Below are 26,531 nucleotides of genomic sequence, written 5' to 3'. Positions count from 1 at the left end.
AAAGGATTTTACAACTCAAACTGGAAACAACACAAGTCTGCATCCACGGGACATGGATAAACATACATGGTCTATTTGGAAAACAGAATACCACTGAGCAACAAGAAGGAACAGTCCCCTACTACATGAAACAACATGGATGAATCTCCAGAGCCTTCCACAAAGTAGTCCATCCTGTCTGATTTGATTCATAGCAAGTTTGAAGGTGGGCCAAACTAATCTATGGTAAAAACACCAGAAGAGCGGTTGCTTATAGGCGTGGAGATGACAGATGACTGAGAAGGGGCAGAAGCCGTTGGGTGTGACGCTAGTGTTCTACCCATGGACAGTGATCCAAGTTATTAGGGCGAGTCTGTGCCTCAGAATTCATTAAATGGCACATTAAAGATTTATGCATTTCACTGTACATAAATATTACCTAAAAAAGAAAAGTAGAGAAATAACACATATAAAAGTGTCTGGGGTAAATGTACTGCCATCTGACACTTGCTTTGAAAAGTTATTATAGACGCATGATGGATTGACGGGTGGCTAGAGGAATGGATGGTTGGGTGTGTTTCAAAGACAATAAAATGTTCATTGTAGAAAGCTAAATGGCAAGTCCATGAGTGCTTACTGTACTATTCATTCAATTTTTCTGAATGTCTAAAAATTTTCAACATAAAACGTTTGGGGAAAAAGTCAACCATGGGTGCCAGCAGCGTACAAAGGGCAGCTGGTGCGAGGAGAGAGGGGGGAAGAAGAATTCTGATGGAGAGATTCAGATGGCCTGGTGGGGGGTGGGGTCTGAGTAGAAACTTGAAGGACAGGGAAGCGTCAGGTTCAAATGAGGCCCCTCCAGGTGGAGAGGACGATGTAGGAAGGCGCGGAGGTGTGAGAGGAAGAGGATGCGTATGGACCACGAAGGGGTCTGCTGGGGCCGGGGGGAGGGGGGCAGCCCTGGGAGACATGTTTTAGGAAAGACTCTGAGACTTGGAATGACAGTGAGCAGGAGGAGAGAGCANGAGCAATCCACGTGCAGGCCATCAGGCCTCAGTCAGCTGTGAACAGAGTTCACGGGTGGGTCCAGGACAGGACACACGGGTACGGTCATTCCCATTATGGGATCAACCTCGCGGGAAAGTGCCCAAGAACTGGCTTATGTGGTGGACACACAAGCAGCGCAAATGCGTTCTCCTAAGTCAGACTGGGCCTGCAGGAGTTGAGAAGAATGTCCTAATATTTTCAACTGTGGACCAAAATATTCTCATCCCCGTTCCAGTTCAATTCTGCTGTTTTCACTCAGGAAATATCTGAGAAACAGGGAGAAGCTGCTGAAAGAGAAGTTCACTGCTTTGTTTTTATTTATAAAACTAAAGTTCAAAGCATAATTTTCTTTTTATGGTAAACTCATCTCTCTGGGTGAAAGGCCTTTCCTCTGATCCAGCTGTGTCACAAAGGATGGAAATGGTGAGTCTCTGGTGATTCCTCAAGTAGCCCATTTCACACTGGATCTTTAGATGTAGGTTATTGCTTAAGTAGAAGCAATCTCGTTAATAAATCGGGTTTCATGCACTTCCTACGCACCAAGTCTCTTAATGCAGAGAACAGCTGTAGGGAAAACATTTAAACATGGCTTTCAATCAACTGTGTTAACCTATTACACCCTTTTCTTTCCTTTAGTATGTGAAACATTCTATAATTAAATGACTAGCCGTTTTTAATTAATGCCTGGAACTGTCAGAAGGTAAAGCCCATTTATTCAGAGCCAACCCATTCAGTTAAGCATGGCCTCCTGTCCCTTTGAAGTGGTTCGTTTTACCTCGACAAACTGCCAGTAGAAATGTGACCTTGCTCCGTCCTTCTCGGGACACGGGCCCGACCAGCACACGTCCTTCTCCGGTTTCCCGCCCTCAGCCACGCCTGCGTCTCGGAATGGCAATTATGGCAGCGGCGAAAGGAAAACATACACGCTCGTGGTATTTTTAAACACAATCTGGTCAGCAGGAAGGGATTTGGTAATTTTTGCGCGTCCTGGGGCTGCTAAGGATGAAGGTCCCCCAAGGAAGAAGCCAAGGCCCGCTGGGGTAAAGAACAACCCTGAGGCAAGGCTTCCCTTGGCATACTGCGACGGCATCCTCGCTCACATTAGATTTACGTGTTCGGCAAGCGTCAACACGAACCGACTTCTACACAGAGAATTAAAAGAGAAATGCAGTGTTTCAGGCAGTTCCCTAAGGGAGAGGAGCTGAAATTAGCTTTTGTATGTGTGTACGGTCCCCCCAAATTCCAGGAACTCTCTGGTTTTCTAAAAAGCGGACAAAGATGTCCTCCTGGTCTTTGAGCCCTAATCTTCAAGGGTGACGATTAGACCCGCAGGCTCTCGGGGGCCCCTTGGGAGATGGGTTGGGCTGTTCAGTCCCTAAGTGAGTGGGATTTCCAAATGTGTTTCACCGTGGAAGTTACTAAGTTAGGGGCAAAACAGACGGATTTTGCCAAAAAAGGACGGAAACCTCACAATTAAAGAGGAGAGTGTTGACGGCAACGTAAGAAAGAAAACTGCATTAGGAAAGATGCCGCACGTATTACTAGTTCCTAGAGAGGAAGAGGTGGCTGGCTTTCATCTGTCCTAGGAAGAGAGAATTCATAACGTGTAGCTGAAGAATGACGATTTCATTTATGTTTCTCTTCATGTTACCTGAGAGGCAAATGGGCTAATAACAGCTGGTACAAGCCAGGACATTTTCGGCCTGGCCGCGCCGCTCCAGCTAGCCTGTTTCATACCCTCACGGCAGCGGGGCAGTTATTCTGGGCCCGACTAAAATCAAGTATGATCTCAAAAGGATTTCAAGGCTGACTCCTGAAGCAGTAGGGTTCCCAAAGTGCACTATGTGCTGTTCTTTCTAGTGCCTGTTGGCACAGAGCTGGAGACACAGTGAGGACGAAGACGCCAGGCTTGGGGACCTGGCCACACACGGCTGGTCTGGAAAGGGTTTATCAGAAAACCGCGTTCCAGCAGTTATCCGCTGAGCCAGGCACCGTGCGAAGAGCATCAACTCACCTGAACCTTAAAACCCATCTGCGAGGGGTCTGTCTTACAGACAACACAGAGCAAAGGCAGGTCACACAATTCTTACTCTTGTTGTGATGCTACAAGCCTGGTCCCTGGAGCCCACGCTCTCAGAGCCCTCATGTCTTGGGGTTTTTATCAAACACCTTCTAAGTGCCCGTGTTTAAATACCAGCATCCCGGGTATGACAAAACCCGTATGTGTGGAGATATTCAGGGGAGTGAGGGGAGAGTCTGATAGCTGCCCGATGCCTACATAGACCCAACTTATTAACTGTCCCCTTACTGCCTTGAAGACAGGGCCAAAATGTCCATGTTGGGGGGCAACTCAGTTTTGGTGCTGCAGGGTACACGTTGTGAATGGTCACAACTACTTAGCTGTCCACGGAGCCAGAGTGCAGGGGACCTGGGAGCAGGCTCTGCAGACACGGCTGGTACCGGGAAGTGGCTCTGGCCAGCTGTGACCCGGACCCACAGCAAGCTCTCCCTGTCCGGGCGCGATGCTCGGCCATGTTCGGCTGCTGCTGCAGTTCTAGAAATCATCAGGGCAGAGAAAGGCGCCTGAGAGTTCTGCCCTTAAGGATGTTTTCTGGGTGGCCTCCAAGTAATCTGCCGTAACTCCTTGCAAACAGAAGCCCTTACATGTTCAAGGGGCTCCCAACTATGCATATTTTGATGCTTTTACCCAGAGCAAATCTCGTCAGTTCCAAGATGAGTTCAGTGCGTGTACGAAGCTGCCAGTTTACGCCCTGTTAGTCTGTAATGGATAATACATAATCTAACCAGGCCATCATTTAAGTATCAACATATTCTTGGCAGGAACGCTTTAACCTCTTGCGTGCCCATCGGGATGTACGACTAATACAATCCGTTGAAAAAAATGACAAGGCAACTGGCTGGCATGTTGATTATGCCTCTCAGACAAGCTGGCAAAGCTGGCATCTTGCTACGTTTCCCTTTACTACATGCCCGAGAGTGCAGGAAACTGAGGCACTTAACACACTGTGTATACACACACACTCATATACACACATATACGTATATATAGATGTGTGTGTGTACATATATATGGGGGGGCGGGGAGAGGCAGAGGGAGAAAGAAAAAATCCCAAGGAGGCTCCACGCTCAGTGTGGAGCCTGACATGGGGCTCAATCATGACCCTGGGATTGTGACCTGAGCCGAAATAGAGTCAGATGCTCAAACAACTAAGCCACCCAGCCGCCCCAAGAATTATTTTGAACCTTGGAAGAGAAGAGTTAGCGCCTGCTCTTTGGGTCTGTTTCATATGTTGCTCAACACCAACCAAGGCTGCCCTTCACTCAATGAAACTGGTTGAGAGAGACCAAAGTTTCGTGAAAGCAAAGAAGGGCAGTTGAAGTAACTGTGAATAAAACCTCTGTGAAGTTTTCTCACTCACTCCTCATTCACGGTGTATCTGAGTGTCTATAGTCAACTGAAGGCAGGCAGAAAGATCACAGAATTACTTATTAGGAAGAAATAGTATATACACTGTATAAATATTACTAAGAATCTGTTTTATAGGAATATATGATACGGCAGTTCTAAGAGTGTAGTTTGCAAACAACCTGCGAACCTGCCAGAAATACAAATTTTTGGCCTTGACCCCAGACCTCTCGAGTCAGGAGCTGGGAGGGAGCTCGGAGATCGGTGATTCTGACGAAGCGTAAGAACCGCAGCCCGGACGGACGCGCGGATGCGGAGGAAAAGCGGAAAATGAGTTCTCCCGCTGGCCAACTATGACTTGCACGGTCTGGGGCAAGAAAGATGTATCGATTTTCTATTCAAGTAACTTAAAAATAATAGTTGTTTTCTCAAGTGAAATAGGAAACAAGCATAGAAAACAAAAGCAGGATTTGCTTGGAACACTGTTCAAAGTTACGATGGCCGAGCCTTGGGAGAGAGGACACAGCTGGCTGGAAAAGCACCTAAAAGGATCAAGCGGATTTGGCAGGAAAATAGTCTGAAGATCTCTGGGGGGGGGGAGGAGGGGGAGGGGGGAGTGGTTGTTGCTGAGGTCGACTCCCCACAGACTTGGCAAGGGGTTCAGAAAGGACACCCCACCCGGACGCTGAGCTCCACGCACCACGCCCACGAGCGGAGCCACGCCCTGCTCCACGTAAGATGGAAAGTCCCTTCCAACCTTTACCAAAACGCCGCTGCTCTGAGTAGCTGTGTGCCGAGCACTGTGTGCCGGAGACGCTAGGCACACAGACACCAGGGGGACACGACTTCTGTTCTGGGCAAGCTCACTATGTGGGGAGAAAACCATGGAAACGCATAATAGTTAACGCAGAGCAAACGTGTATGGAAGGTACAGAATCGTGCAAGGGAGCGAGTGGCCGAGTCACAAGCCCATCGTGGCAGGCGGGGTGGCAAAAGCAGCTGGGGCCGTCGGTCCTTCTCCCGAGACCCCAGGAGCTGCTCCTTCGAGCTGTGTCGTGACCTCCCCCTGGATCCTATGGCCGCCTGCGTCGTATTCCAAAACATTCTGCTTTGCTAAGCCCGAGTGGGTTCCAGCTTCTCAAGAAGACCCAGTTGATAAAAAGATCAGTTCACAGATTATTAAAAGGGATCCAGTGACGCCTGGGGGGGGGGGAGGAGGCACTGATATTTCTGTTTGATTAAGCATCAGCTTTCTAGACCCAGGGCTTAGACTAGAGGCAGGTAGGTTGGGGTTTTTTTGTTTTTTTGCATTTAAGTAACTGTCTTTCCTCAGATTCATGAAGTCTGAGTGATACACACAGCAAGCTTTAGGTCGGATTTCCTCTCTCCAAGTTCACTGGGAGGAGAGGAGAGTCTTCCTGGCCAAAGAGGGAGAAACGGGTGTTCCACAGTCCTGGCCGGGTGTTCGGGAGGCGTGGAGCAGGTCCACTGGGAAGCGGGGTGGGGGGTTTGGGGGGCTTGGGCTCTCCTGAAGCTGCCTCCTTCCTGTACACCTAGGGGGAACTGCCCTCGCGTCTGTGGGTTTCAAAGGTGCAAGGAAAGTTCGTGGCTTGGGTGTGCGTCCCAGGCCGTCCAGGAGAGACGAGGCCGGGGTGCTCCGTATTCGGGGACCAGGTGGAGGTGAGCCCGGTGCTATCCGACTAGCCAGCTGTTGAGAGCCCACGACAGCGGGGACAAATAACCCATCAGTTCTTTGAAACTCAAAGCTAAATGCCAATCACATTATGACATTTCAGACGCTGGTACTTGGTTTAAATTTGATCAGTTAAGTTTACAGTTCGGGCCTACAGCTACCCTTTATTTAGGGGTCAGGCTGGCGGACCAGCACGAGCTGCAGGCTCCCAAGAGGAATGTGCTGGGGACCCCCTCCTGGGCCACAGCCCACTCTGTAAACACCAGCAGAGTGACTACCTCGTGTCCGATAAACAACCTCAGGGGCAATGTGCAGGCACAGGTTAGGGTCCGAGGCTGAATGGAACATTACCTCGTTCGGCACAGCCTTCTCTATATGGCTTCCAAGTTCAGTGTAACTCTCCTCTTCTGACTATACCGAAGTGTTCCTTTGAAGGGTTGCCCAGAGGAAACAGACAGGAAAGGGAAATTCTTCCTTTTCTAAAGAAAACTTCAGAAGCCTCTCTACACGGTACTGTGTCCTGATGGTTAAAGCACGGGTTTGGCAAGTGACTACCTGAGTTAACCAGCTGGCTAAGGGACCTCAGACCAGTCACTTAACTTTCCATACCTCGCTTCTGCTCAGAGCCATCAGAAGTAAAGGCAAAATGTTAGAGTGGAATGTAATGTTTGAAAATCATAAAACTGGCAGAATGTCACCTACTTTGCTAGACTGTTGTAAGAATTGAATGAGATAGTGCATTTCTGACAGAAAATGCTGCAACATCGGTAACAGTAACAACCAGACCCAAAGGTTTATAAAAACCTACTTCCCAGGTCAGTGAATTGAAGAATGAGGCTATTTAGTTTTTTATTTGCACAAGCTGAATTCCAAAACAGTGGTCTGTGACGAGGTATTTAGGACATGCTCATCAAACTCGCGGTCACAAGCTAGCTACCCACACAGCTTGCTTTACTTTTTTCCGCTTTCTGCCATCTGCTTTTTAGGAGATGACTGTTTATCTGCTAAATGAAGAAAACTAAAAAAAGGAAGAAACAAAAGATGTAACTAAAACCCTTATGAGGAATTATGAGAAGAGGACTGTCAGGAAGAGATCACTGGGAAGACGGGAAAGTTCTGGAAACGGACAGTGGTGATGGCTGCCCAGGATCGGGAATGTACGACACTCTGAATGCCCACTGGAATGCAGATTTTAAAATGGTACATTTTATATTATGTATACTTTACCATAATTGAAAAAACAATGAGGAAGAGGGCCCAACATGCTAACCTAGAGCCTTTGATTCACCCAGGTGGTCGGTCAGCTGGCCCTGCTCTCTCTGGGCTGTTAGCAAGCAGAACAGTAACCAGGCAGATTAGCTCTCCAGACCTGAGAACGAGTGGAAAGGCCTGCCTGTGGACTCACACCGCCACTGCCCACAGTAAGTGGCTACTTTGTGTGTGTGCTGAAATAATTCTCCGTGCCAAACGCAACTCAGTCTGATGAAGAATCACAGCACACAGGCTAGCCTGGCAGTTTGAAAAGTCTAAGGTGAATTTTATGAGCTCAGAACTCTAATTCCAGATCTGTCTCTCCCAAGCCTAGGGCAACTATATTGCTCACCTCCTCCACTTTGAAGTTCTTCTCTGCTACAAGGCGGTGATTACCCACACCTTTCTCTAAAGGTGGATTCCCACTATCTACAATCAGTTCCTGGGAAAATCAGAATATCAGCCAGAAAGTAAAATTCCTTTCTTCCTTTGAACTGAAAACAAACCCGATTGCCCCCTAGGCTCGGTTCATACCTGTCTCTGGTCAAACAGGAGGTTCTGCCCACGGGGCTGCTGACTGGCCGGGTGCAGAGGGTCTGAGCTTCGTGCTGGGCAGATGCTGAGCCGGCCATGTGAGCCCCACATACGTGGCCTGTTTACAGATTGGTTTATTTTAACTGCATCGTCAGATGTAATAATGCCACTTACAATTATACTTCTGGGTTACAAAACATTGTGCCTTTTGAAGCTCCATGCCTTCCTTAAACAAACACACCCACATATTAAACGTATACACACCCTCTTCAAAAATCGGTGCATTTACAAAAGGAGGTCTAGGCCTTGAGAACACAGGTGCTCTCTTCACTTCCATTTCTTCCTTCCAAAAAGCTCTCAGCTATTTCAGAGGCAACGCTGAGTAAATATCCAAACGAGCCAAAGATTAGGGATTCTATTTACTTGGCTATTATTCCAGGTTGCCATTTACCTGTATTATTGAAACTATGTCATAATCCTGGAGCCACTAAATGCTAAGTCTGGTCCCATGAGTGCTTTCCTCCTTTATTCCTGTTCCTCTGTGCAAGAGAAGAACAGTGCTGCCCACGAGTGTGCGTAAAGTACCAACACCTGCTGGGCATCCATGCTTTCTCACTCAACAAATGTTACTTTGCTGTGGAATTACTGGGCTACACATAAGCCAGGTGATGATACCCCACCGACTCCAGTCAGCACACGCCACCTTTCACATCTTACTCTAAGATCTCAATGGTATGTTCCTTCAGCATCACTGTATTCGTGACGAGCAACTCAGGTGGCAAGAATTATAAATATTTTTAATGCTTTATTTATTTCTGAGAGAGAGAGAGACAGACAGCGTGAGCAGGGGAGGGGCAGAGAGAGGAGGAGACACAGAATCTGAAACAGGCTCCAGGCTCTGAGCTGTCAGCACAGAGTCTGACGCGGGGCTCGAACCCACGAACTGCGAGATCATGATCAGAGCCCAAGTTGGACGCTTAACCTACTGAGCCATCCAGGCGCCCCCTTTTTAAATTTTTATTTTAATGTTTTATTTATTCAGGTGGCAAGAATTATAAAAGAACAAGCGGGAAAATAACAGCGGAAGAGGGACACAACCATTTCTAAAGCCAAAGCTTCCCGGGAAGGCCTGAAACAGAAGTTTAAGACGTTCCCGGCCCTCCCGAGGCCGTCAGAGCGCCCGGGTCTGAGTCGCCCTCCCAGCAGCTGCTACACTGTGACCTTGGGCAGTAAGCTACGGGAACACCGCAGGGCTGTTCAGAGCATGAAAGGGGGGAACACAGGGCAGCGCCCCCAGCACAGCCCCTGGCGCGTCAAAAACTCCCCATCGAGATTTCTAGCAAGCAGCTACGGTTAGCGCTCCAGTCCACTCAACTCCAACAATGTCAAAGCAGAAGAAATTAGTCTTAACTGGTTAATATCCAACATAAGGTACTACTTAGCCTAGGAAAATCAGTACGTGAGGCTACTGCAGCGTTTTAGTGACATTCCTATCCTGACATGAAAAAACCACGTGCATTGGAAGGAAGACACAGGGACGGGGTGCTAGAATTCCAGTTATTTTGAGAGTGTGATTTAAGATTTCAAGAATTTTTTAAAGCTCTTTTTTAAGGTTCGTTTATTTTTGAGAGAGAGGGAAGGAGGGAGCGAAAGGGAGAGGGAGGAGGCCGGGGAGGGCAGAAAGAGAGAAAGAGAGACAGACAGACAGACAGATAGAATCTGAAGCAGGCTCCAGGCTCTGAGCTGTCAGCACGCAGCCTAACATGGGGCTCAAACTCACGAACTGTGAGATCATGCCCTGAGCTGTAGTTGCACGCTTAACTGAGCGAGGCACTAGAATTCCAATTATTTTGATGGTATGATTTAAGATCTCAAGAACTTCTTAAAGTTCTGTTTTCTTAAACTTCTTGAAGGGAAAACCTAAGTGGAGTTTAGCTGTCCTCCTGACCCTACAGCTTATTCAAACCAAGCCTATCTTTAGTTGTGTAAGGGAAACGACTGAAAGCGAGGCATGTGTCACTCGACATCCCCCACCTTGCACGACGAGGTAGAAAAAGAACTTGATAATTTTACTCAAGTATTTGCGATGTGAACACTCTGAGATTAAAAGGGGTGATTCCTTATATGAAAAAAGAAACCTTTAATGTCGAGGCGAACTAGTAAGTAAAAGAGAAAACGAGGTTTGGGCTTGATTGCTCCTTGATCTAGTTTCATTCTTAGTTAACGTTACATAATAATCAGAGGGAAGAAGCTTCTCTTAGAGACGGCGGAAAAGACTCCAGTAAACACTGGAAGGATCTTGTAAAATGATCTTGCAGGAACTGATCCAGTTAAACCAAGACACACTTTCCTGTCTCCACGCTCGCTGGCGACATTTCAAACAAGGGTTGGTTAGCAGATGCCAGTTTCAAGCGCTCCACTAAAATCCGCCCTGAATCTCTGCTGCTGCTATTATCACGTACCTTTCCTGGCGTGCTTGCCAGGCGGGAATGCGCCCGTGCCCCGGCATCAGTCTTGCCCCAGATGGACTTTGGGCTCCTAATCTGCTCAGCCCTTGATGCCTCCGGGTGTCGAGCTTTGGGGAAACGACATCTGCTTTTCTAACGTGTCTGTAGCCCCACTGCCAGCAGCACACATTTGTAACCGCATGCTGAGAACACTGTCTATTATAACGACCGTCTTTAAAGAAGATTTTATTTTATTTTTTAATTTATTTCTGAGAGAGAGAGAGAGAGAGACAGCGTGAGCAGGGGAGGGTCAGAGAGAGAGGGAGTCACAGACTGAAACAGGCTCCAGGCTCTGAGCTGGCGGTCAGCACAGAGCCCGACGCGGGGCCCGAACCCACGAACTGCGAGATTAGGACCTAAGCGAAAGTCAGACGCTTAACTGACTAAGCCACCCAGGCGCCCTAAAGAAGATTTTATAACGTTTCCATTAAGCAAACACAGAAGGCTGAAAGAATATTATCTACATTCCTTGTGGAAAGTAGCGCAGTTGATATCATCTAAGAGTGGAGCGGCTGGTGTACTTCCTGCAGTGAGTCCACGACAAGTTATCTCCTTGGGAACAAACAGCCTCTCACACCTCAAGTAAAGCCAGACTCCAGCCGCGCGGTCTCAGACGGCCCACCTGGCGGCAGGGGCTCCACCACACCCACACGGCAAGAAGTGAAGGGAGGGCCACTCACAGAAAGTAAAAAGCAAGAAAAAGGTGTGTCAAGAGTCTGTAGCTTCAAGAGCTCAGGGCTGCAGGGCCTTGAGCCGGCAGGTGTGGTGGGCACCTCAAAGGCTTTGAAGGCCGAGTCCCGACGATGCCATCTAACAGCTTGGTGCTGACCCAGTTACTCAGTGTCTGCAGGCTTTGTGTCCCGCACATGTGACGTGGGGACACCACCACATACCGACTGGATGTGATGTGGGTTACAGACACCGTCTGCATCTAACACACTTTCATTAGGTCAGTGCCCCTAGCACTTCTGCACGGCCAATCTCCCTCCTGCGTGCTGACTATCTGAAATCACTTGCATAGGAACTTGTGATGCCCAGGGTTTGGTAAGAGGTGTTCCACTCTGAGCGCCGGGGAACATGCAGGCCCACGGTCTTTTGTCGAAAGGGATTCCCTACCCATCCCTTCCAGCCCGTTGTTTGATAATCAATACTCACTCGCCCTGTGGGCAGGAGCAAGGAAGTGCCAGAGATATGCATGCAAGTAAGACCTGGGACTGTGAGTAACTTGCTCTGCGAGTGTTCTAGGAGACGAGCAAGCATCCGAATCAATTTTAACTTGATCCACGAGCGATGTCTTGCAATATGAGTCGTACATGGCTCCGAATGTCACATGATCACAGCCGAGCCAGTGGTTTCTCTCTCGCTCTCTCTGTATTGTGGGTGATCATCGCCCATGCTCGGATGCTCAATCTCAGGCCACTGTGTCTGGCAGAAATCAGTGATTTTTCAGAATGTTGGAAGGTGCCCACAACTGGCACTAGTGTATTTTTGTCACTTCAAAGCACGTGTGGGGGCGCCTGGGTGGCTTAGTCGGTTAAGCGTCTGACTTTCACTTAGGTCATGGTCTCGCGGTTCGTGGGTTCGAGCCCCGTGTTGGGCTCTGTGCTGGCTGCCAGCTCAGAGCCCGGAGCCTGTTTCAGTCTGTGACTCCTCTCTCTCTCTCTCACCCTCCCCTGCTCACGCTCTCTCTCTCTCCCCTAGAAATAAATAAAACATTAAAAAAAAAAAGTTGTTAAAAAAAAAAGCACGTGTGGACGGTCCTCTGCTTTTCCACACAAGACTGAGCCTAGGAAGGCTTTGCTTCCTTCTAGGTCAGGCTGCCTGCAGATACAGACCCCTTCCCCTGCCGCCTTATTGCTGGTTACACTAACTACAGTAGATGACAGGCGTTTATCATCACTGTACTGTAGTCAGCGTCCGTGCGAGTGTCTACAACGGCCCCCATGCAGGAGAAGGTTCCACTGAGCCAACAGAACCATTAGTGATCAGAGATTCCGTTAGTGATGGCGAAAGTCGTTCTGCACAATAACCCTCCTCTCTCGTCTCCCTCACACCAGCTGCGAAGGTTTTCAAAGGTGAGTGTGGGTTAATTTGTTTGTTTTTCTTTACGTTTTGTATTTTATTATTCTGTATTATATTACACTATTGTAATCATCACAGTATTGTAATCCACATAGATATTTTTGGGTTGTGGAACGAATCATCTGAGTTTCTATTATTTCTTACAGGGACATTCACTTTGATAGACAAGTGCTTTGGATTACAAACATGTTTCTGGAATGAATTACGCTCACAAACCAAGGTTTCACTGTATGTGTGTGTATGTATTCATGAGTACGTACACACACACACACACACACACACAGTATATATAGTATACACTGATAGGTTAAAAGCTAACATCCTGAAAAATAAAGAGTTAAAATTCTGTTTAAAAGTTACTTCCCCAGAGGCTTTTCACCCTGTTGGCTAGCAAAATATTATGTCACTGAATCCAGTCATCGGAACATTAACAATAAAATAGGGGGGAAAATCCAAGGATCGTAGATGCTTCTGGGTTACGTTTCGCAGAAGAAAAGATCTGTCAGTCCTGGTAAAGGCTGACTTCCTTCCACTGGTGTAAAGGGATCAATATGCCACGAGGCTTCTATGAGCCTACACGGTAAAAGTTATACAAAATGCTCTTCAGTGGCTAGTATGATAGTGTGCAGTTATTTGCCAGATATGTTAACAAAACACGGTAACCCACGGGAATTACTTATTCCTGGTGCTCCAAAGTCAATTTATTTAGAAAGTTAAAAAAAAAAAAAGCCACTCTGCCCAGGAGGGCATTCCATTTATAACACCCGCATATTTTCTCCCTTGTTTATCTGTATCACTGAAGTGCTGGCCTTGTACTTTCATAAGCAAAGAACATCTGATTGGCTATTCCAAGGGCGGGTGCCTCGGGTTGTTATAAAAGCCCCAGGAAGAGACTCGGTATATTCTGCACCACAGCACCCGGTGAAACCCGGCGGCAGGCTCCCACACATGCTCCCCGTTAACACCGTGGGTGTGGAGAGCTTTCCCGAAGGTCAGCGTTCTGTCCCGTTATGTTTATACCCTCAGTGTATCCCCTTCCGGGCCTCCTCGGTCCCGATGGCGCCTAGTGTGACAGAGAGGCGGGAACCCAGGCACCCTGCGGGCCCCCACCTCGTGTCCTGGCGCGGGCCGCATGGCCCTGGCGTGGGCCCCGGCCTGCAATGCCATCTCCTGGACGGGGCTCCTTCTTGTAAATCTGACAGGAGCTGTGGGGTCTCTGTGTTAGTCTTGCTGGTTGATTTGTGTCCCTCAAGGGCCGGGCGAGCAACGTTCAGTAAGCATTTACTAAGCTTAAATGAGTGACCATCACCAACGACCATCGGACTCTTCACTGGTCGCTACCCTGAGGATATTAAAATAATACATTTTCCTGAAACACTGTATTGGGGGACAGCTCCTTCCGTCTTAAGCTACGCAGCTGGTGTGGCTCAAAGCAAAGGGTCCCGGGCGCCCACACACACGAGGTGGCTGGCAGGTGGGGGCGGCACGGGGAGGTGGTGGGGAAGGCCGAGGCCTCGGGGACCACTCGCTCCCCAGGGGGGCTTCACTTTGGGCTGGCCCTACTTTAATGAAGCCCCAAGAGTCGCCTCACCTCACATAATGAAGCCCACTACTTGCTGCCGTAAATCACGGTGCAGAATTTCCCTCTGACCGCCCACGGCAGTGAAAACTCTTTACCACTTTAGTGCCCGTTCCTTAAATCACTGCTAATTCACCGGACTGCCTCGGTCTTGCAGGCGGGAACTGTGAAGCACAAGGTAGGATCCATTTTCTTCCACCCTTGCAGAGCACTGGTTGTGTGGCGTAATAAATGTAAGTAGTGTGTAAAGGAAAAGCTCTACAAACACGACATATGCTTAACNCTTTGAGAAAAAAAGGACTGAGGCCAGTGAAGCCGGGGTCCTGCTGCAGGTGCGGGCAGGCGGGGGGGGGGGGGCAAGCTAGAAAGAGCAGCAGGACTGACAAAGGCAAACCTGAAATCCAGACAGCTGCGCGGACACCGCGATGCGAAATCAGAGAAGAGGGGAGACGCTGGACAAGCAGGGGACAAAGCAGAACACTCTCACTGGACATCTTTCTCTTTCACGTTAGAAAAGAGCTTTCGCAAAAATATGTGGGCCCAAAAAACCCTTAGAAATATTGATGTGACAGGCATCTGGGTGGCTCGGTCAGTTGAGCATCCGACTTCGCCTCAGGTCATGATCTCATAGCTCGTGGGTCTGAGCCCCGTGTTGGGCTCTGTGCTGACAGCTCAGAGCCGGGAGCCTGATTTGGATTCTGTGTCTCCCTCTCTCTCTGTGCCCCTCCCCCACTCATGCTCTCTCTCTCAAAAATAAATAAAACATTAAAAATATATATATTTATGTGATACAAAACTTCTCAGACATGGTGAATAAAAACCTGTTCCCTTTCTAATGGTCGCCACTTTATTAAGGCACAAGAAAGATTTCACTTTCCAGTATATTTTAGTATCTACGCACTTGCTCACTTAACAAATGCTTACCGGTTGCCTGGGGAGGCACTGGGGGTACGGCGGTGCAAACACCAGCTCCCCTCGAGCTCAGAGTCCAGGGGAGAGCGCGGGCCACAGACCGGTAAGTGAAACTGTACGAGTTACATTATGTCAGGAGGTAAGTATGTGCCGTGGGGAAAAAAAGACACAACGAAGCACAGAAAGGAGGCAGACTGACAGGGAAACCCTTTCTGACAACGAGAGGGAAAAAAAAATCCGTATGTTTAAACATCGGAGCAACCCGTCCAAATTCCTCTGGTTTGCTTCAAACAGCATGGTTTTGCTTGGCACGCTGGTAGTTTTAAATCGCCTTATCTTTTAATACTTAGTGTACCGGAGGGGCTTCCTCGCAAGCCACAAACGTAAAACACACTGTGGGGTGGGCACGCGCCGGCCACAGCGCATGTCTGGTGACACATCCTGGTCGTTTGTTTATGCGGAGCCCCAGCTCACAAGGGCGACAGGTGTCCACTACGCCAGGTGGAAACAGCTGTGTGCTCATCTCTCCCTTGAAAGTCCCACTTAAAAAAATAGAAAGCAAAGGGGCATATTTAAAAACAAAAAAAACCCTAGGAGTACCCACCCGGAGTCCCTGTACACTTATTATTCTCCTACAGCGCTGGGCCAGCCAGCTTCGCGCCGCACCCGGCCACGTTTAGGGGTTACCCATGCTGCATGATTACAGCTGGAATAATACCCACAACTCACTTTTTGTGCCATTAAACAATGCAAAATGCTTTTTCTCCTGAAGTCACTGTGTGTGCGTTCCGACAACAGGGAGAACCAATCAGGCGAGCATCGAGCAATGACGGATTCCACAGCTTTCCTACTCTCACGCGCCCGCCGTGCTTCTGCTGACAGACCGGACCCCCGCCCTTGGCGGCTGCCATGTCTGCACCGCACAAGCCACACCAGCGGGAAAGACCCGTGCTACGCACGTGTGGCCTATTAGGTTAGTAATCCGGCTATTAAAAATATAACACAAGCATCGACGCTCATTACCTAAAGACACGGCGTCAACAAGACCTCAGCCTTTTAACGGAGGCGATATTTTGAGTCCATGCTAATTCCTGTCACCCTGTCGCGGAGGGCGGTCTAGAGGTGGAATGGACCAGCCTTGTGCCACAGCGGGCTTCCCATCACTCACACTGGCTGCGAAAAGGGGCTTCTGGAAGCTAATCAGCCCCAGGTCCCTTGGGCAATTCTGCAGCTGAATCCCCGGCACTTGGGAGCTTCTAGAGCTGAATCCCACATGCGGGCTGAACTGTTTCGGGGCAACGGGGCTGCCTGTTGGCTCTGTTTCTCCATAACCTTTTTTTTTTCCCTTTAAGGTTTATGCATTTATGTTGAGAGAGACAGAACCGCAAGCAGGTTCTGCACACAGCCCGACGTGGGGCTTGAACCCACAAAACTGTAAGATCATGACCTGAGCCGATTCCAAGAGCCCGACGCTTAACTGCCTGGGCCCCTCAGGCACCCCGTCTCCTAAGCTCTCTAACACACGACACTGGAGTCTGCTGCTCCGCCGCTCTATCAGCGGGTCCCCCGGCTCTTGAGAACATGGCCACCTCTCCCACGGCAGGAGGAGGGAACCTGGGGACGGTCTCCGAATCCCACCCACTTACTCGCCTCCACGCAGTCGGTCCCCGGGCCAGCTGCTCTTACTTTGTAAACAGTTTGGATGGTCGCCTCCGCTCTCACCAGGATTACTGCCAACAAGGGGCCCCTTCGATCCAGCCTTGCGGCGGGCCCTCCTGCGCAGGAGGGGGATCCCGTACTGACCTTGTCCCCGCCTGCCTCAGGAAGACTGGCGGTGCGTCCTCACGGTCCTCAGCACAGATGTCGGGAGTCCTTCACAGCATCTACAATGCCCGCATGATGCCCGCTTCCCCTGACCACAGGCTGTGCCAAGTAGCCCCCTCCTCTGATGGCCCCTATGTTCTCCCCACCCCCCCAGGTGACAGGGGCAGGAAAGCAGAAAAATGCGGCAGACGGAGTTGGGGAGCAGGGCGGACACAGCACAGGCAGTACTCTCGTTACCAGAAATCCCACCCAAGGGGCTCGTTTGTGCGCTGAGAATTTCAGGACAGTCTTCTGGCTGCTGAAGACTTGTGAGGACAGTTCCCACGCACCGCCCCCCGTCAGTCGGTCATCTGCCCCGCGGTTAGTATCTTCCCTTGGTTGGGCATGTGTGTCCCAACTAGTTAACCCATATTCACTCATGGTTGTTAACTGAAGTCATGAGTCAGTCACATTTCCTAGTTTCTGTCTCATGTCCTTGTTCTGCCCCCAGGACCCAGCCGGGACGCCACCCTGCACGTGGCCGGTCAGCCCTCCTCAGGTCCCCCGCACACCTTCAAAGTCTCTTCAATTCCCTGTTCTTGACAGTTCTGGGGTGCGCTGTTCAGGTGTTTTGTACTGTGCCCCTCAGTTTGGGTTATGGGGTTGGGAAGGAAGACCACAGAGGTGAAGTGCCTTCCTCGTCACATGACGGGCACATCCTATCAACATGGCTTCACTGTTGATGCCGACCTTGACCGCCCGACCTGGGAAGTGTTTCTCAGCTTCTCCTCTGTAAGCTTACCGTGATCTCTCCCGGCCCCTTCCATACTGCACCCCTTTGGGAGGAAGTCACTCTGCACATTCCCACTTACGTGGTGCTCCATCCATTTCCTTGAGGGAGGAGCACCTCTCTGTATGAATTGTTTGAAATGCTTCCGCATGGGAGGTTTGTTTATTCTCCCCATTTATTTATCCAATCATTTACACCAGTATGAACTCAAAGACAGAATTTTATACTTGGTGTTCTACCCGGTAACCGCCTTATTTATCTGGTTGCTCAAACTGTCAGAACACTGGCCACAGGGAACCCTTCATTTTGCCTCCCTTTGACATCCACACCGTCCTGTGTGTAGTTTCTTATTTCCCAGAGCTTCTGGCTCGTACTATGCACTTAGCCCTGGAAACGACCATTTCTCCAAGGAGCCCTGGTGTGAACGGCGTGAAGCTGAGATCGGAATGCGCCCTACTAGGACCAAGAAGGTTCTTAAAGGAAATAGTAGTTACCACTGTAGACAGTTCGTATTGATCTCCGCGGGCGCAGGGATGACCTTTTGGAATATAAACCACAATTCTCTGGTTTGCTTCTTGGACAGAAATGGTATGTACTAAGTTAGAATAGATGACACAGGGTAATTATGGCCAAAAATCAATGTGCGTGGAAAACTATAAAGCTCTGCAGAAATGTAAGGTATTGCGATTTTAATCAGCTCCAAGTAAGGCCCTGTGGGCTTCTGGGCTTTGGTTCCAGGAGTCAGTTTGGCAACACAGAAAAACAAACTGAAGAAGGTTCCGCTGAGAACGGACTCATTTGCCCACTAATTCTTTCAGTCTTCTCTGATGTTTGATCCTTTTAAAAAACTCTGCCAGGTTAATACTCTGCATCTCTACTGGCACGCTGCTTTTGGCCACAGGGACATAAAAATGAAGCTAAGAGTTTCTCTTCTGGAAAGGAGCACAGAAGTAAAGTTGCTGAGCGTTTGAAATGGCCTCCTGGAATGCGAAAGCCTTGGACTTTAACCTTTCCTTCCCCCCACAAAATTCCTGGTGCAAAGGCTGAAGGGCAGGGCACGGGAGTGCTCTAACCAGAGGCAGAAACATGACACTGGCTGCTCCCTGGGCTGTGGGAGAACCTTGCTCTCGGAAGCACCATGACTGCAAAGGATTATAAACTAAGTTGACAGCTTTACCACCAAAGTGTAAAGGAGCTCCTACAAAGCCAGATGAAGGGAAATTTTACTGCTGATCGGTGGATGTCAGGGGAATAGTTAGGATGTGAGGTTAAAAACAAACAACCACAGGGGCGCCTGGGTGGCTCACTTGGTTGAGCGTCTGACTTTGGCTCAGGTCATGATCTCATGGTTCGTGGGTTCGAGCCCCGCGTTGGGCTCTGTGCTGACAGCTCAGAGCCTGGAGCCTGCTTCAGATTCTGTATCTTCCTCTCTCTCTGCTCCTCCCCTGCTCATGCTCTGTTTCTCTCTGTCTCAATAGTAAATAAACATTTAAAAAAATACTTAAAAACAAAACAAAACAAAAAAACAACCAACCACAGACTCCTGGGGACTCTGCAGACCTCAAGGCTCATGTCACTTACATCTCCCGTGTTCTAAGGACCAGCCCGATCTCAGGTCCGAATTTAGAGATCAACTGAGGAAGGTGTGGGAGCTGGGGGGAGAGGCGGCACAGAATGAACTCTGACTGTCCCATTATGTATAAAGATGGGGGGACTAACTTAGGTAGCACAGCAGAAGGTATCTGGCACGTAGCAGTTTCTCAAAATGTTAGTGTTTTTCTGATTAACTGAAAGATAAATCTGAACCTCAAAACTTAACAAGGGCCATTTACCCAAGCCTGTAGAGGACATAAAACACAAAGAGATAGTGGACAGAGGAAGATATGCATGAGTAATTTCTCTGTCATTCACAAACTGCTGAAATCATACAAGTTCTGTCCCAAGTAGCCATATCATTCCACCCTCGTATCTGGCACGGTGGGTACAAAATAGTACTCCCTTGCTACCCACAAACCTTACCGCACATTTGTCTTCCAGAAAACCATACATTTTCTGAAAGGACTGTGATAGAAACTGAACCTCGGCACCCTTAAAAGTATTCTAGTATATACTTTAAAACATAGCAAAATGAATGAAAGTATCGTATCATCATCGTTTCTTTCAAGCAAAAACTTTAAGTTCCCTTATGACTAGAAATGGGAGACTTCGCATAAACCAGAAAACACTGGCAGGTGGTGGATGGAACGAAGAGCAGAAAAACTCGCTACCGGCAACTGAATACAAAGAATGCCGGCTCACCCCAGNCAGCTCAGGTCATGATATCACAGTCTGTGAGTTCAAGCCCCGCGTCGGGCTCTGTGCTGACAGCTGGGAGCTCGGAGCTGCTTCAGATCCTGTGTCTCCCTCTCTCTCTGCCCCTCTCCACTTGTGCTCGCTCAAAAATAAATGTAAAAAACAAAATACAATAAGAGCAGATAAGGACATGACATCAATTTGCAGTGCTCCTTCTCCTGCATCTGGCTTATCACTGGGGTGGCACACACGTCCCCTCAGAGGCGGGCTGAGACCGGGGCCCAGGACAAGCACATCAGAAGGAAGTCAGAGCACACCTTCTCTCTCCAGGGAGGGGAAGAGGGAGGGGAAGAGACTTTCTCAAGGAAGTGCAGGGCCAGTAAGGGCGTGTCCTGGTGCAGTAATCGTGGGTTGTCCCACGTGACCTCCTGTCTTCCCTCTGAGGAGGGAAGTGCTGTTCTCACCACTCTGTTGTTTTCACACGGTGTCTGCGGTGCTGAGGGGGAGCAAGCGCGGACTCCACGAAAGGCTTCCGTGGCCGGGGCTCCCGCAGCGCTGAGCCAGGGTCAGCAGACCCTTTAGCTGGTGAGCAGGGGCGCGAACCGTGGGAGACGAGAGAGCGGGGGGCCTCCTCCAGACCAGGCTCTGGCCACCAGGAGGCTCATCTGTCGGGCCCACAAAGGTCAAGGGACTCAGAGCTGCTGAGGACTCATTTCGCCTGAGGCGTTTTTATTATTCAAAGATCAAAAGCATGACGTGTTTGGTTTCTGGGAGTAGGTATCATTCAAAGAGCATTAAGGACAAGGCAGATGTATCCTGACTCTAAGGAAAGGCCTGACATTCATCTGAAATCTGTATCTTCAAGTAAGGCGGTTGTTAATAAACTTGTCATTTGGTCAAGGGAGGAATATACTTTACAGGAAGGTGNCTCTCTGACCCTCCCCTGCTCACGCTGTCTCTCTCTCTCTCTCTCCTAGAATAAAAATATTTAAAAAATACTTAAAAAAAAAAAAAAGAAAAATAAAATAAAGGGAGGTGTTCTCCTTATCTCTTGCTACTTAACATAACTGTTCACATCTACCTGGTATGTAGTTAAATAACATTTAATAAACGCCTATAAAAATTACACTTCCAAACATGAATAATCCCTACCAGATCACTTCAGCTTTCATATCACAGCTCTTAGCAATTTCCCCAACCACTGCTCCCAGGGGTGCCCTGGTGTTGGCTACGAGCCGTCCCCTGAGACATTCCGTTCCGGGGTACAGGCTGCTGCGCGCAAGAAAATGAGAAGCCGCCGCGGGTCTGGTCTTAGAAACCCAACCCGATAAAGCGACAACAGGCATAACTTCTCTGCAGTGTCGCCCATTCATCTCTGACACGTAACAAACCGTGTGAATTAACGAGATCAGACAGAACGACATGAAGAAAAATATTAAAGTTTAAAAGCAGAGCTGTTCTATTGTTGGCGTCGACTGGAATCCGAACACTTTATCGTCTCTGGTTTGAACCGCAGTCTTGTTTTTCTGCCCCAAGTGTGCGAATTCCAGTGTGGGGAATACTGGGTTTCCTAACACAGTGACGTTTCATAGAAGGAGCAGAATGTTTAGAGGTTTGTTAACAACATTCTTGGAAGCGGCGTCAACAACACGCCAGCCAAAAGACAGACACAGAAGAGGATTTACCTTTCTCCCCCTTTGATGGAACTGTAGGTAAGCTGATATTTACGTGCAGGCGGTGTTTAGACCCTGGTCCCAGAAAGGTAAGGCTGAGCACGGCCACCGCGAGAAGAACAGACAGAACAGAAAACCCACAGGCAAAGCCACCGGGCGGCCTACGTCCTTGGGGCACAGTGTGGGTTGGGGCAGGACCACAAACTACTGGCTACAAGTACCCGGTTTAACCTCTTGGTTGCTTACTGGTACGAGCCAAGTAATTTGCCTTTTACGTGCGTCTATAAGAGACCCTGACCCCGGTGTGGTGTTCGGCAAACACGAAACAGCACAGACTGCTGAAGGGCGTGGTCTCTGCAGCCAGAAGTCACAGGTCCAAACCCTGACTGCTCTGCTCACTGCCTCTAACGCGGACCAAGGACCTGACCTGTTTCAGCATCTGCAACATGGGAATAATCATCATTCCTACCTCCTAGGGTGGCCAGAAGATGACATCAATCAACCCGCGCAAACCATTTTAAACGGCTGCCTGGATGGGGCCCAGTTCAGGAGGGGCCACAGGCTCAGGTGGGGAGTGAGGCGCCGTCGGCGTGGCTTCTGCGTCTCAGGAGGACAACCCGAGAGGACAGCGCACTGAAGGAAGACCCGAGGGCTGTTGGGAGGGCTTGTCACCTCTGGTTGGGCGGGGCCACATGACACCGCAGGCTCTGCGCGCACTGGGCGGACTGTGCCCACAAGTGCGCCCCCTCCTGGCCAAGCTGACAGAATGCAAGCCTCACAGGGACAGGATGTTGTCTGCCTCCTTCACTGCCGCGCTGGGCACAGCACACAACCACAGCAGCGCCCGGGACAAAGCGAGCACTCAGCAAGCACCCGCTGAACAAACCACTAAAGGGGCGGCCCGGGGCTCCGTGAAGACCGGCACTGGGTATGAGACGGAGCAGTTCGAGGCAAGGAATCGCTTACGGCAGACCCTTTGCCGTCCTATTTCTCCAACGCTGGATGTTACTTGCTAAAAGCAATTTTTGTCAGCTAGCTAGAGATCGGCTGCAAATAAAATCGTCAATACACTGAGACCATCCAATAACGTTCACGTGTTCCTTAAACTATTTGTAAGAACATTTTATGGAAAACCACGACGTCACTTCCGTTTGCAAGTAAAATTTCAGTGCAAATACTTAAATGAAAAAAACTAACCTCCCAAATTACATAAGAAAACAAGCACTGCAGTCCTTCAAGGTGAGGATTTAATTAGGTTCTAATGTCTCAATGGGTAAAAAAAAAAAAAAAAAGCCTCGGAGTTTCTAGCAAAGGCACAGCTAAGCTTTCAGAGAAAGAAACACAGGACTAGGAAATAAATGAGTTCCTTCAGCTAAAGAAATACACTGGGACCTATTAAAACCAAGTTTTTTGATAACTTGTGACAAATTTACAAATTTCCATTAGAAAGCAACATTTTCAAAGTTAAAACCTGAAATTTTATCCTGGCATCTAAATAAATCACAGTAACTACAATTAATTTGTTGTGTGGGATGGAATGAAGGAGACGCTCAGCACGAAGCACACAGCCGAAGCGTCATCTCTAGCGGGAGGAAACGTGACCGGCTCGCACCGCAGGCGGCGCGAGAACAGAACTCAGAGAGCTCACATTAGAACCTAACCCATGAACGGCAGGCTGGTGAGGGGACGGGCGAAATCGATGAGGGGGACGGAGGTACCAAGACAAAGAAGTCACGGAGATGACAAGTACGGTCCGGGGATGTGGACAATCACACTGCAGTAACAGTTTGTGACCCACGGCGGCCAGCGTGGTGTGAGGTACAGACCCGGCCCATCACCACACTGCGCACCTGAAAGTAATGTAACGTTGCGAGTCATTACAGGTACACACAGCCCATAAAACCTCTAAAGAAGAAGGGTCACAGCGAAAAGTTCCAGTCCTTGTTTGGTTACCTTGCACCATGAGCATGGGCTCCTTGCCCCCGCCGTGTGCCAGCATCTCCCTGCGGTAACGCTCCCCTGCAGCCCTGGTGGGGGGGGGGGGGGAGAGAAGAGGAGACTGTTACAGGCAGTGACACGCGCGGCCCGCCCAGCCCCCAGTTAGCGTGTCTTCGTTTCTCAAAATAAAGCCTCGCTGAGGTCAGAGGCAGAAAAAGCTGTTGCCACGAGGCAATTCGGCCATTTTCCTGCTTCTAAAAATCGAATCCCAATTTTTGAATGGCCCAAATAAGTAAAACTAGGTGTGAAATATTCACTGTAAAAAGAGAACCGTTATTTTTAGCTTCTGTTCCACAGCAAGCAGTCTCTCTTCAAAAAAAGGCTCATTTCGTTGATGGATCATATACTGAGTAAAAGATGTCCTGTTTATCCCCATCGTCTTTGGGGTTATCTTAAAGTGAGACTTGGAATTGTTTATGCAGAGATGACACACAGAAAAATAACACGGTGAAATAAAAGTGAAGGAGAAAAAGCTGGCAGGCAGGAGAGGGTCAGTTACGCCGGGGACCTCGGCCCAGGGTAACGGCTAACGGACTCCTGAGTGTTCTGGTGGCAAAGGCAAAGGAATAACCCGCCGCGTCTTCTGATGCTCTGTGTCTGCTGCATTCTGTAGGGAACGCTGTCCGTAATGACGCTCGCAGGCAGGTTTTGGAGAATTTTTGTAGATAGGAATTCTCCAACTTAATGGCACCTGGACACAGGCTATTTAGAACTACTTTTGTATGTTATGGAAAATGCAATTCCTTGAAGGTCAGATGACTCACACACCATGATGATGCAAGTTACATAAATTATGATGTGTTCATTGCACTTTTTCTGGAGCAGCTTTATGTATGGGCAATTCTGTGAACATGGTTTCTCATCAGAATTTTTGACAGTATTACAGTGTCAAATATAGGCTGATTTCAAACACAAAGTGGGTGGCAAGGCAGAGTGGGCCATGAATTAGGAAACACGGACAGAAGACTGGGCCACCCAAGGAGGGGACAGAGTGGTGGAGAAGACCCCTTCCCGACCTCCGGCCTCGGGGAGGGGCGCATCTCCTTCTGGCCCCTGGCTTTCTGGTGAGGCGTCCGGTCTGGTGATTTTTTTCAGGAGTGGGATCAAAAAGGATATTTTGACATAGGTTAGAAATTTTCTAGTCCAATGAGTACTTTTACTAGCTAACTTTTACAGGTCTATAAAAGTATGGCAAACTACATGTCTAGGCAAGAACACACACATAAACAAGATATAAATGCCAGAAATATATGTATGTAATAGTAAGTGGTCTTCTAGTAAAGTGCAGTTCCTTTAAACAAGGCGATATTTTGCCTATTTTATAGAAATCTCCAGCAGAGACTCCTAATTACCCAAACTGATTTATTATCGTCAATTTTGGTTTTAGGTCCTTTGGAAATAATAAAATCTGAAAAGCAGAAAGAATGTCTGCAAGCATGCAAAGGCAAAGGGCGGAAGACAAAATAACATGTGGCTACCAGGCTGTAAAACATTTGAAAATTCTATGACATCAGATTCAAGTTCAAAGGGCTTTGGAAGTGAATGTGAGGGCTGGATGCTAAGAAAATCCCAAACCCACACCAAGCTGTGGGAGAAGCTGGGGTCGTGCAGGAAGCCGGGAGGGAGAAGGGGCTGGGAAGCAGCAGGCCTGTCTCACCATCTCACCCCAGTCCGAGCTGGGAGGCCGCGGACAAACCGCTGGGCCTCTCTGAGCCTCAGTTTCCTCTCACAAGAAGTACGTGCTCTGCCAGGATGACTGTGAATGTAAGCTAACGTGCCACGTGGAGAATTTAGAGCGCTCTGGAAATCCCAGGCGCCATTAACCTTAAACCACATGAAAGCGGTGAAGGTACCAGTCATCTTTCAGGGCTGCCCAAGAGGTATCTGGACACGTGTCTATTTGTGTGGTGAGGAGATAAGATGCTTTCAATGAGTGGGAGACCAGATCGTAATTAGTGGTTTGCTTTCAAGGAAGCTCCTTCTAAGGACTGAGGAGACCAGAGCTCGGCTTCCCCAAGGTTCCTGTGAGGGGCATCACGTGGAGGCCCACGCGGGGCACAACGGGGACAGCCCTGTGCTTCGGTCCCGGGGACGCGGGGCTGCCCACCGCAGACCCCACTGCCCGTCCTGCGCCGGCCCGCCACCTCACCTGGCCTGTCTCCGCCGCGGGGAAGGCGGTGGGTGTCGCACGGCCCTACCTAAACCCCCCTGCCCGGCCGGACTCCCTCACAGAACCGTCACAGACAGAACCGTCACAGGCCCACACGGTGACCAGCGGACCTGAGGCCCGAGAGGCAGCTCACCATCACGTTCCTGAGCCTTCCGCTGAGGCAGCTGCGGGTCCTGCTGTGTGAACCGCCCGCCGCCCGCCCTGTGAGGGAAGTGGTGAGCAGGCTCCTCGAGGGGGCGCCCAGGAGGCAGGCGGTGGGAAGCAACGTGGGACACTAAGTGGCGGTCAGCGGCCCCGTGAAGGGAGCTGTGGAGGGACCGTCAGGGGAGCGGCTCCCCTTCCTCAGAATGCCCCTGTCTTCCACGGGAAGTCGGGTGGGGAGGGGAACTTTCCAGAACAAAGTGGACACTGGCATCGATCATCAACCTATCCCAACAGTGCTGCTCCCAAATGAACGACAGCAGCGAGTCCTCTGTGGGGCAATGAGAGGGAGTCGGGTGTTCCCTGTGCCTGAACCCTCCAAGGCTGTGCTGACGGGAAGGAAGCCTGTCTAAAGTGAGAGGAAGCGCAGGGCCGTGGGGTGTGGACAGGAGAGGCTGGGACGCCGGGGCAGGCCCAGAAGGGGGGCTGGGGAATAGAGCAGCCGGGGCCCACTTTGGGGGAGCACGGAGCCCTCACCCAGGGTCCCTGCGAGCGTGTCGGGAGGGCCCGGCAGCGGCTGAGGTTCCCAGCCTGGCTTCAGATGTCGCGGGGTGGGGGTGGGGGGTGCCTGGTGTCAGAGGAGAGGTCTTCCC

At 49.6% G+C, this 26,531-nt stretch overlaps 1 protein-coding gene across 1 annotated transcript in view; it reads right to left on the bottom strand.

Moving 5' to 3' along the window:
• Positions 1 to 26,531, bottom strand: part of MIPEP (mitochondrial intermediate peptidase) — a 160,335-nt gene that overhangs the window by 2,757 nt on the left and 131,047 nt on the right. The window contains exon 18 of the mRNA XM_077745425.1: positions 23,523 to 23,596. Coding sequence (XP_077601551.1) covers positions 23,523 to 23,596 — 74 coding nt within the window. The remainder of the gene's footprint in view (positions 1 to 23,522; positions 23,597 to 26,531) is intronic.

The sequence above is a fragment of the Crocuta crocuta genome, unplaced genomic scaffold (genome assembly GCF_008692635.1).
Source record: "Crocuta crocuta isolate KB4526 unplaced genomic scaffold, BGI_CrCroc_1.0 scaffold258, whole genome shotgun sequence".
Classification (NCBI taxonomy): Eukaryota; Metazoa; Chordata; class Mammalia; order Carnivora; family Hyaenidae; genus Crocuta; species Crocuta crocuta.
The sequence above is the reverse complement of the archived record's forward strand: the minus strand, read 5'-3'. Positions and strand labels throughout refer to the sequence as shown.